Source organism: Meleagris gallopavo, chromosome 5 (assembly GCF_905368555.1).
Source record: "Meleagris gallopavo chromosome 5, MGAL_WU_HG_1.1, whole genome shotgun sequence".
In the NCBI taxonomy this organism is placed as follows: Eukaryota; Metazoa; Chordata; class Aves; order Galliformes; family Phasianidae; genus Meleagris; species Meleagris gallopavo.
The window spans coordinates 25,958,084-25,970,365 of NC_139408.1; the positions used below are offsets into that span (position 1 = coordinate 25,958,084).

General features: G+C 37.8%; 1 protein-coding gene across 3 annotated transcripts in view; it reads right to left on the minus strand.

Annotated features, from left to right (window-relative positions):
• Positions 1–1,121: 1,121 nt before the first annotated feature.
• The window catches only part of RBM25 (RNA binding motif protein 25), a 33,100-nt gene continuing 21,939 nt past the window's right edge, over positions 1,122–12,282 (minus strand). For all 3 annotated transcript variants that reach the window (XM_085224870.1, XM_085224868.1, XM_085224869.1), the window contains 10 exons: positions 11,942–12,228; positions 10,877–11,063; positions 10,489–10,578; positions 9,199–9,272; positions 8,304–8,454; positions 7,663–7,987; positions 6,468–6,742; positions 5,441–5,539; positions 3,222–3,269; positions 1,122–2,618 (listed from right to left, as the gene is read on the minus strand). In XM_085224870.1, coding sequence (XP_085080996.1) covers positions 2,526–2,618; positions 3,222–3,269; positions 5,441–5,539; positions 6,468–6,742; positions 7,663–7,987; positions 8,304–8,454; positions 9,199–9,272; positions 10,489–10,578; positions 10,877–11,063; positions 11,942–12,228 — 1,629 coding nt within the window. In that variant the 3' untranslated portion in view covers positions 1,122–2,525. The remainder of the gene's footprint in view (positions 2,619–3,221; positions 3,270–5,440; positions 5,540–6,467; positions 6,743–7,662; positions 7,988–8,303; positions 8,455–9,198; positions 9,273–10,488; positions 10,579–10,876; positions 11,064–11,941; positions 12,229–12,282) is intronic.

Below are 12,282 nucleotides of genomic sequence, written 5' to 3' on the forward strand. Positions count from 1 at the left end.
GAGCTTGATTTCCTTCAGCAGCACAGCTGAGCTGCATTCAGCGGCATCCGGCTCTTCCCTGTCGATACTGACACCGTTTGCCTGGACCTGTGCTGAAATACCCCGTAACCTCACTTTATCTTACGACATCCTGCGCTCTACCAAAGAAAACGTAATTTCTTTGAGTATTGAAGTGACACTGGTGGCACAGCTTCCAGGTTTAAGTGTAACCAACTGCTGACATACCACCTACCTAGGACCTCCCTTAATAAAAGCATAAAATCCAGTGCTTTTCTAAGAGTAATAAAAAAATAGAAGATGGAAAAAATAAACTAAGTTGGTGGCCTTCCCCAGCTCACAGGTGGGCCACTATGCTGCCTGTTACTTTAGCACAGAGAGATGACAGGAAGTCCTAAGTGGGAAACACCAAAGGAATATGCGAACATGCAAATATTGTAACAAAAAAAAAATCTCAAATTAATAAGAATATAAAAGCAGATCATTCTTAGTAATGAATTTGTCTGTGGTTTCTTCACTTCTCTCCAGTGCACTGTAGTGGAAACAGTACTTTGATTACATGATGTACTCACATGTTCTAAACAGCACTGTGGGGTTCTCACAAGATGCAGGCAGATTAACAGGTTAAGTGGAAAAGCCCAGCTCCAAGCAATGTCCAGATCAATGCCACGTACATCCAGCTCTGGCAGGCATACACTGCTACTCTTCCTCTACACACAAGCTGAAATACTTTATTTAAATCATAAAATGTATTGTGGCATATGCAGCCATATATACCCCAACCCTGGAGGGGATCAAGGCCAGGTTGGATAGGCCTTGGGCAACCTGATGTGGTGGGTGGCAGTCCTGCCCACAGCACGAGGTTGGGATTGGGTGGGCTTTAAGGTCCCTTCCAACCTAAACCCTCCTATGATTCTATGACATTGTACCCAATACAGTGATCATTCCTACTTCCTCCCACTACAGATGCAAATCTCAATTACCTGGATGGTTAACATTCCAGTTTAAGTTCTAGATGAGGTGGAAGTTTAAAAAACCCCAACACTCTAATTTGTGAGCACATGTTGATTCATTGATTCAGAAAGCACTGTTAAAAAAAATTGCATACTGCACAAGACTCAGAATGTCAGTCCTCAAATCAAATATATACATTTTTAATATTTGAAATATTTACATGGTGGAACCTTTACACGATCCCATTTGTTAAGAACAGTGTTTTCAAGTCTCCTCTCCAGATACAAAGAACTAGTAACTCAAGGTCACAGTTATGTTTTCTGAACAGGTCAACCTGTATCCTTCAATTAAATACAATATAGAGATGCTGGAACACCTTTACTTAATTTGTTTGCTATTAAGAATTTTGTTTAAAAATTAAGTGTTTTTGAGATAGTTTGCTCCCTGGAACACAGTCCTCCTGCAATCAGAACAGTTCATAGCACATTATTGATTTGTCTTCTTACCTGGGTATGAGATAAAAAATGCAGTTTACAGTACATCTCATCATCTATATCACATCAGCCTATTTATAAAAATCCATACAAACAAGGCAGTAAAATACAACCCTCTTTTTGTGGACAATAGACTGCTTACAGTAGAAAACAAAAGTCAGGGCTAGTTTTAACAGTATGGATAAAAACAAGACTTCAGCTGTGTTTGAAAACTTATGGTTTAGTTTTTGTCAACTACTACACTCAGTTACAACTCTGAAGCTTCCCAAGCATGTGCGTTTTCTTTCCTCCTTACATTCTTAAAAAAGTTTTTAAAAATTATTTCTTAAAAAAAAAAAACAAAACAATTTATTTTGGAGACAAGGGACAATAAAGAAGTGATAAAAATGAAATTGAGCAAAAAATATGCAAGGTTTAAAAAAAAAAAAAAAAAAAGCACTTACTGAGGTCCTCTTCTTGTTTTAGGAGAGCAAATTAAAAGCTTCCTCTAATTTGCACTTCCTAGGAAAGAAGCAGAGTAATCTGCAGAAAATCAACTTCCAGCTTTATTGGTAGCTAAATGGGCAATGATATAATAAAACCAGTAATGGTTCATGTCAGGACCAGAAGTCTGAGGAAACTCCTTTTCCAGAATTAGGTAAGGAGACCAGAAAACACACAAAACTGTTCTGTGAAAGCAGCTCTAACCACTTAGTTTAAATTAAATTTAAATCTGTAACTGAGAATAGTTCCATATTAAGTGCAAATATTTTGCAAAAGAGGGGCTTTTTTTTTTTTTTTTTTAATATTTACAAGAATCAAAGTAACATAAGATTACCAGAGAGCTGTACAGTAGCTGCAGCTTATAAAACATACCGGTAATTGTACCTGGTGAATTATAAAGAGAACCAATGCAGGATTTCAGATAACTGAGAAGGGTAGAAGGGGCCTCTAAGCAGAGGACAAAAAAAAAAAATTCACATTTTCTACATAAAAAAATACAGGTCTCAAGTCTCTGAGAACAGAGAAAATCTGAAGTCCTTGGATGATAGGGAAAAAAAGCAAAAATTGAAATGGAACCCTAGAAGCAAGAAGAGTGCTTTATTTCACTAGACCAATCTTCTTGGCTTCTGTCTCGTATATCAACAACCTCCACATTTTGACTATGAAAACTTCAGCTTCTTCATCTAGTACCTGTAAGAAACACACATTTTATACATTATTTTTTAGGTTAGGGATTCTAGTAATGATGATTAATTCTAGCAGACATATCACAGTCTGCAGCCAGAAGATCACTTAATACCCAATTCCAATGCAGTGGAGGTAATATGATCAAAGTTAACACTGAGTGAAGGACTGGATAAACTTCCAGGGTTTTACCTGTCCTGCACTTATCTGACTCGACCTTTGTTACACTCTTGTGTAATTAGGAACAGACTCTCCATAAAACAAATCAGAAGATGTAATTACAAGAGAGTAAACGGAAGTTCACATTTCTGGTACAGTTCTACTATTGTCAAATCTTACTTCTATTGCTAGGGACAGAATCCTTGTTCTACATTTCCAAATACAAAGAGTTTCCCAGCAGAGATCACTGTTTTCTACCTAGAGGCCATAACTAGAATATCATCTCTGTGCTAGCATAAGCTATTTAATCAAAACAGCTATCATATGTACCTACAGTATGCACGTTCTATGAACACCAAATATTTGTTACGGACTCCTACTAATTCACATAATTGACTACTAGCTTCTGTGCAATGCAGAAGGTACATCAGTTAGACAATTTCTGCTTACCATGGCAACGTCATCCAGTATGCTCTGTGGTGAACTGTGAGCCATAACCTGAAAGAAATAAATGTTTTTGGTCTGAAAAGTCAAAGTAAACTATATGAATGTCTTTGGGGGGAAAAAATTGCTACTTCTTAAGAATTTTTAATACTTTGCACAGACAACAGTGTTTCCAATTCATTAGTTTCTAGCATTAGCCAGGGCAAAATTTAAAAGTTCATTAGATTTAATTACAGTGAGTGCAAGTTTATGGCTTGTTACTGAGGAACAAGTTCTAGCAAGCTCCAGAGATTCAACACAGTCTCTATTTGCTGGCTATTTGACATCTTTGGTAAACTCTTCTTCCTTCAACAGTGAATTCTTGCAGGAAGAGTGAAGCAAAATTTGCTCTATCATTCTAGTGCAGTTTTCCATCTGTCTTGAAGTATTTTAAGGATTTCAATTTTCTAGAATCATAAGGCTGTCCTTCAAAACTAGAAAATGACATTCTTTTAAATATAATTTGAACTTGACAAATATTTTCTATTTTTCACTTTCTATTAACCACTCATGCCACAAAACAATCACTCCATTTGCTTCATGAAGTAGCCCTTACACATAAAATCCTTCGAGTTGGAAGGGACCACTGAAGGCCACCTAATCCAACCCCCCTACAATGAATAGGAAGATGCACAGCTAGATCAGCCTGCACAGGGCCTTATCCAGCCTCATCTTTGAAGTCTCCAGCGGTGGGGCATCAACCACATCACTGGGCAGGCAGCCTGTTCCACTGCCTTACCACCCTTGCTGTAGATTTTTTCCTTCTATCTAACCTAAATCTAATCCATTTCCCCTTGTCCTGTCACCACTAACCCTACTAAAGAGTCCAATCCCTTTTTTCCTGTAGCTTCCCTTTAGATACTGAAAGGCCGCTATGAGGTCACCTCGCAAGCTCTCTCCTCTCCAGGCTGAAGAGCTCCAGTTCTCTCAGCCTGTCCTCATAGGAGATGTGTTCCATTCCACAGATCATTTTTGTGGTCCTTCTCTGGATGCACTCCAACAGGTCCACATCTCTCATCTATGAGGACTCCACATTTGGACACAGTACTCCAGGTGAGGCCTCACCAGCACAGAGTAAAGGGACAGGTTCATCTCCCTTGACCTGCTGGCTACACTTATTTTGATACAGCCCAGGATATGGTTCGCTTTCCAGGCTGCGAGAACACACTGCTGACTCATGGCCAGCTTCCCATCCACCAGTACCCCCAGATCTTTTTCAGCAGGGCCGCGCTTGATCCTTTCATTCCGCCTCCTTGTACTGCTAATAAGGGCTGCCTTGACCCAAGAACAAAATCTTGGATTTAGATCTCTTGAATCTCATCAGGTTCACCTGGGCCCAACTCAAAAAGCTCAAAAGCCTATCTAGGTCCCTCTGGTGTGCCAACTATACCACACAGCTTGGTGCCATCAGCAAACTTGCTGAGGCTGCACTTGACCCCACTCTCAACGTCACCAATGAAGTTATTAAAGAGTATCGGCCCCAGCACGAACCCCTGGGGGACACCACTCATCATCAATCTCCATCCAGACATTGAAACATTGACCACCACTCTCTGGACTCGATCCTGCAGCCAGTAAAATATAAACTGAGGCAAGCCCTTATGAATATACCATGAAAGCAGTATTTAATTTGATGGAATAATCTACGCAGAGTTTAGTTTAAACAAGTGACACACATGACTGAGAGGAATGGGAGAATGTCTTCTAGTGCTAGGTCTAATACCTTGATATTTGTCTACTACCAAAGAAATTAAAAAAAAAAATCTTTTTAGTTACTGTTAATTTAAAACTCTTATGATGTCAGCCTACTGTTTTTCTCTGAATTCACACACATCCAATTCTGTAAACTTAAAAATGTTCATGGCAAACTAAATATTTATCTGAAATTAAATGGTAAAATTATCAGGTACAACAACTGCTTTTGTCACCTGGTCACTTCAGATGTCCTTATGGAGTAGAGTGCTAAATGTAAACAGCATCCGGCATGTACAAAAAGTATTCAAGGAGATAACTTGTAAAATAGTGTACATACTAACCTGAAGTACCTTAATCATCTCTGCTACCAATATTATAAATTATAGAGAAGGTAAGAACAGACTGCCTTCAAACAACAGATACTGCTACTATTCCTGCAGCTTTAATTGGCAATAAAATCCAGACTTCGAAAAGACCTAGAAGATACTAACCTTAGAACAAACAAAGTCAACTAGTGTAGCTTCTTCTTCACCAATATATTCTATTATTTTCTTGTTGATCCACGGTCTAATTCGACGTTCCATTAGTGTCTGAAAGAAAAAAAAAAAAATCACACCGTTATTTTCATAAATTTTATTACCCTGAAAAATTACTGCCAAAAAGGCAGCCAGAAGACCCAAAACAAACAGCTCAGTGAAAGATGACTGCTCCAAAAGTAAATGTCTCGTATTTTATTGGCTCACAATGTCAGAGGTGGGAGTTGGTGGTATGGAAGTAGAAGGTTGAACCTTCCCACCAGTATTCCATTATATATTGTTGACATGCAACAGATGACAGCAGAGGGGCAGACTGGTAAAATAGCATAGGACATGAAAGTACATACGATGCAAAGATGTGGAATTCCTTAATGAGGTGAAAATTGCACCCAATGATACTTGCTGAACATTTATGTAGACTATCTCAGCTAGTATAGATTTTTATTTATTTATTTAAGTGCAGCATGCGGGCTCTTATTCACCATTGGTGAAAATGCAAATCCAATAGTGATGACTATGTTGAAGAACAGTGTTTTGTAGCTGAGAATTTGTTACATCTAATAGTGTTTTTATGCTCTTTGTATCTGTTGTAGTTTCTACAGAAATAAATAGGAGGCATTACTCTCAGAGCAACCTACAAATATTTAGGTACCAACTGAGAACACAGTGATTTGGGCATCAATATTTTTGACAGCCATTCAGAAACTTTTTTTTTTTTTAATAAGACTTTTTTTCTCTCCCCATTCATAATATTACTAGACAACTCAGGAGTGTTATCAACTCAAGAGACCAAACAAAAATAAGTAGTCATACTTCAGAATAAGAACTAAACATGGAGAAAAAAAATAATATTTAAGTTCAATTCCATTTAATAGTGCTGCTTCAAGCCACTGAAGTACTAGGAATGCTACACCCCTATTCAAATTCCAAGGTTTGTTTGGAAAAATCAGGCTGCTTGAGCATGGTTAAGAAATTAACTTACCGAATCCACAATTGACCAGTCAAGAGGATATGCAAAGAGCTCTGGTTTTGCTGTGGGGATCTTCTCAATGAGACTCTTAATATGTTTGCGTTTTTCCTCTGTATTGACACTGCCTTTGATGTTGCTTTTATCTTCATCTCCATAATCCAGGGGGACAAGTTTCCTTTTCCGGGGCACATCATCACTGTCTTCATCATCGAATTTATTGAAAACACTATCCACAGCAAGCTTCTTCCTTTTTACAGCATTAGGCTGATTAGGACTATTGCAGGCACCTACAATCAGAATTAAATATTCATGAACTGTAACTAAACCTAATTTGCTCTTCACACATTTTTTGATGAATATCAGTTTGTGTTACATAAATGTCAAATCTCCAAATTTGCTATTTAGATGTATAGGTCAAGCTGAGCTTCAAGGTTCCAGAAAAATAGGCAGCCCTCCCTTATTACCCTAAAACCAATTAACATCCCTTACTGAGAGAGGGAAAGAATAACACGATTTCAAACCTTGGCAGAGGCAAAGCAACAAGGTGAAAGTTAACTATGAATCCAGTTGTAGGAAAAACATTAAAACTGTTAGACTAATAGCACTCAGTTGCTCCTCATTCATGTTGTAACATTAGTGTGAGCTCAGACTACAGCCTTAGTATAGTTCAAAATAATAAATGAACAAACCTTGAAAACAATTATTGTTAGTTCCGGTGCTCTGAACAAAAATGTTTTGTTTTTTTAAACACTAAGAAATTGCTAAAGAGCTAAGGAACTCTATGCTCATGCTCCAACTGCAACTGTCATCAATTCATGGGACTACGTTAAGAGTGGAAAAAAAAACCTCATTTCCAGTTTCTTTGTTTTGAAAGGGTCCTTGTGAATAAATATGGGAAGTATCTAAGACTTAATTAACATATACTTACATTAATGAAAGCTAACAAAGATCTTTACAAGAGACGCTTAGAAACCTTCAAAGTAAAATAACTAATCTCAGTTTAGAGCTAATCCTTTAGGATGACTAGACGACTCCACTCTACATTTTAGAAGAAAAATTTATATACTCCATATGCAGAGCACATGGATAACAACACTTAAAAAACACGTCAAAATGTACAATGTATTTGGGAAACTATGTTGTCATCTTGCCTTTTTTTTTTCCATTGCAAACCCATTTGAACGTTAACAGAAAGCTGTAAACTCACCTAGTTTGAGGCTAAGTCCTATTTTGGGCCGATGCTCCTCCGGCTGTTGCTGATCAGGTGAATTTTCATGGGGGATAATAATGCCACAGGGAGATTCATCACCAGGTGTGTTAGGGGTTGCATTTCCGCTAGCAGAAGAAACAGACGGGGCAGAACTAATTGGTCGTAATGTTGGCTTAAGGCAGGGCTTCTGTTCAGGCTCTTCCTCTTCTTCCTCTGGTTCTTCTCTTTTTTCTTCTTTTTCTGCTTTTTCCTCCTCTTCTTCCTCAGACTCTGGCTCTTGTTTGATTTGTGGCTGCCTACGGCGTTCAGCCTCCTGCTCCATCTACAATGAAACAGAATTAGCAAATAAGCTCTCTAAAAACAGCACTGTTCAAAAACAGAAATGTTACTTAAGAATATATACAAGTACTGTCATTTTATTGAGAATTACTGGCTTGTTTAGAAACTCCATCGACAGACGCATCTGAAGCGATCTCTCATTTCTAGTCTTTTACTGCTTGCTTGATTTATTTTTTAAAAACAGTGAATCGCGTATTAATCATTTAATCTTTAGCTTACTAAACACATTTTAATATCACTTAAGATGAGCAGAATATTAAGGATTTTTTTTTTTTCCTGTTGGACTAACAGCTACTTACCCTCTGAAGCTCTGCATCTGGATCTGGGTGTCCTTCTGCCAGAAGGCGCTGCCTGATTTCTTCTAATTCTTCCTTTTCTCTCTTCCTGTCCCGCTCATCTGCTTCCATCTCTTTCTCTCGGTCTCGGAGTCTCTTCTGAAGAGCACTACCCCTGCAAAAGGTACAAAATTTGTACTTTAAAAGAACATTCCAATTATAACCTTGTATGACAATGCAAGAAGTACCTGATATTGATGTACTGCACTTAATAAGTTAGAGCATAAAAGTACTTTGTCCCGTCCCCCCCCCCCTTTTTTTTAAACAGGAAAAAAATATCCCTACAGCAGTCTCATTCTCTGTTTAATGGGAGGGGAGGCAAACTTACTGGAATCAGTATAAAATTTGCCTCCCATCCCATTAAACAGAGAATGAGACTACTGATCTTTTCAGGAAAATAACCAAATTTTATAAAGCTATGCGTGACAAGAACCAGTTCTGATATCTTAGTCTGATGCAAGTTTCAGTTAGTCCCAAGGTGAATCTCATCCCTAATATGCTTGTTCTTGATACAATTTACAGCTTCCTTGTAGCGAACTATTTAGAAATAAGCTTCGTCCTGTCTCCCTGCCTGCCCTAACCTTATTTTCTACTTACATTAACCTGTGCTGTGCCTGACTTGAAAGTTAAGTAGTAGGAAGGAATAGCTACTCCCAGTCACCAGTAAGTAGCTCTTAAGGACTTTGCCTTTTCCCTTCAACACTTAAGCAGTGCTAAAATAATTTGGATACTTATGAGCCTTAAATCACCACTTAATTATTCAAACATGAAACTCCATAAGCCTCTGCCAACAAACTCCACAATTTTGTTAAAATGATTGGTGAATATTTTCTTGCCTGGAATCAACATAAAGACATACCTGTAATATTTTGGATCATCTCTGTCATCATCATAATCTTCTAAGAATTCTTTTAAACGCTTAGCTTCTTTTGCCTGCAAGACATCAAAGCATAAACAATATTATTTCTGGTTTAAAATCTAGTAATATTTTTAACAAGTCAATGCTTCAAATAAAGAGTTTTCAACAGAAAATGGAAATACCATATGACACTGTGCTCATAATAAAAGTTAGGGGAAAGGAGAAAGGGGAAACCTTTAGAGTTACAGCATTTGTCTTCTCAAGTAACTGCTACATATGATGAGGCCTAGTTTTCCTGGAAAATGCTAAACATTAGCCTGCTGCTAGGAAGCAGTAAATTAATTTCTTATTTTGCTTGCTTGTGCAACTTTCATTGTTTTACCTATTAAAACTGTTTTAACCTCAACCCAAGAGTTTTCTCATCTTAACTTTTCCAGTTCTCCTCCTCATCCCAGTGGGAAGGAGGGAGCAAGAAGCTGTGTGGGACTTAGCTGCCTACTGGAGTTAAAACAACAATTCTCAACCACTTTTTTTTTTTTTTTTTTTGGAGAGCGGGGGAGAGAAGGGAGGGATTTAATTTCACGTAGAACAATGTCTTTTATTTTTTTTATTCTTCCTCACTTTTCATTTTGTTTGTTTTGTAGCAAATGCCACTCCACCTCCTACCTACTCTTACTCTTGTATTTTCTCCTTCTCTGGGATAATTATGATAATTATGGAGTGAAATACGAACATCATTTAAATAATTTTTTTAAACAAGGAAAACTATTAAACTGTGGAAGTATACACCTTCTAAAGCTGTGATTTCAGACTACATTTCCAGGTGTTATACTGGTAACTGGCTTTAGTTCATCAGTTATGAAATAACCACAGAAATTTAGCAGCGCTTAGTATTACATAAGGTTCAGGCACATGAGAGGGCTGGAAACAGAAATGCTGCTTTAGTTCTATTGGTATAACATAGAGAAGATAGATTTTGAAAAAATCTGATGAAAAATTTAGATTACAGAGAGAATTGTGCACGATGATCAAACCACAGTGCTTTTACAGCTGCCTAAGACCTCTCATTGCTTATCTTCACAAGATCAAGTCGCTGAATTGCTCAGGACTCTCAATAGTAATCCTGCTTCTATTCAACATCTTTTTCAAGTCTATTAACTCAAATTTTTGTATACGTGTGTATACAAAATGAAAGCACTAACGCTGCATAAAGATTGCAAGAGAACAGTCCTTTCTAAGTGGGACACAAAGAACAAGGGGAAAAAAGTGACAGGTAAAACTAAGCCTTACCATTTCCCTCCTTCTTTCTTCTTCTCTTTCAGCCTCTTTTTCATATTCTCGACTTTTCTTCCTCTCTCTGATTTCCCAGTTTTTAAGACGCTACAACAGAAGCATACAATCCGGACTCAAGCAAATGAAAAGCAGCAGAACTACTTTTAAGATAACTATATTATTGTTTAGGAAACATTAAAATTAAGCAAAATTAGTTATAGTTTACGACTGTGGAACAAAGAATCCAACGTTCTTTTGACTGACTGAAATACTCTGCCCCAATTCACACTGTCAGAAGATTACAAGTATATTTAGAAAAGAAGAGAGAGAAGGAATGGCACGTTTTGCAGAAAAACAGTTGCTAGGACCCAGAAATAATTAAGCAATGTAAGAAATTCCAACCTACCTCTTGATACGCAGCTTCTTTTTCCCGCAGTTTCCTCTCTAACTTTCGGCGTTCATAGGCATCTTCTTCATCTTCTTCTCTGTCTCTCTTTTTATCCTTTTCTCGTTCTCGTTCCCGTTCTCTTTCCCGTTCCCTTTCACGCTCTCGTTCTCTTTCTCGTTCTCTTTCCCTGTCTCTGCTTTTTTCTCTGAAGAAAGCAAGAAGTCCAACTTTATGTACAGAGCCCTTCTCATCTATTCAATGAAATGATGTACTTTTAAGTGTATAATGCACTACTTACACCATCTTGCAAGTTGTCTTTCTTGTGCAATTATACAGGATGATTAGCCAATACAGCAGTGGGCATAAATCAGGACTTTGAGATAAATAGTTCTTGAATATATGTAAGTAGTTGTTTGAGCACTGCAACTATTTAATAGGAATATCTACAGAAATTAAGCGTAAGGACATAGCAACTCATTTATTAGGATACGTTTGTAGTTCTCTATAAACAAGTGACAGCTAAAAATGCCACATAAAAAGGTATGCTTAATATATCCTTCACATTTCCATGGCTTACAGATAATATAAGCCCCGCTTACAAGAAAATGTAAAGTGTAACTGCTGTTTCTCCTATGGTGAAGACGAAAATGGTAGCACCTAGACATTATGAATCATAATTTAAGACTGGAAGAGTCACTCTCTTGCTTTAAAAAAAAAAAACAAACATCCACATATGCGAAGAAGATGAAAATATTTAAGGCAAAGAACGGTGAAGACATCAGAACACTTCAAGACAAACAAAATTACTAATGAAAAAATGAAGACTCGATAAAACCTGTATACTTAAGTCATGGTTGGATGACGGCTGCTTACTACAGTCCTTATGTTCCTACGTTGTGCAGGAAACCAAGTACTCTTCTGATTAGTGTAGATAGAATCTTCTCTAAAATTTCAATTTCCTTTTTTCATTCATTCATCCAAAAGGGCCATTCTTATTTTGAACAGCAGCTTCTGGGCTGAACTAGAGACTCAGTGAACCACACTAGAAATAACCGAAACAGAGAGCAACCTTAAGCGTACTACCTTGATCTGCTCCGATCCTTGTTGCGATCCGAACTTCTTTCACGATCTCTGTCCCGATCTCTGTCCCGTTCTCGGTCTCTGTCTCGGTCTTTAGTTCGGTCACGATCCCTATCTCGCTCCCGTTCACGCTCCCGTTCCTTTTCCTTCTCTCGTTCACGCTCCCGTTCCCTTTCTCTTTCACGCTCTCTCCTTTCTCGTTCACGCTCCCGTTCCCTTTCTCTTTCTCTGCGTTCTTTTTCAATTTCCTGTCTTTCTTTCTCCTTTTTGCCTTTTTCCTCCTCCAGTTTCTAAAAACCAACAAGAGAACTTACATAGTTAATTCTGTAGTTACAGGAACCGGA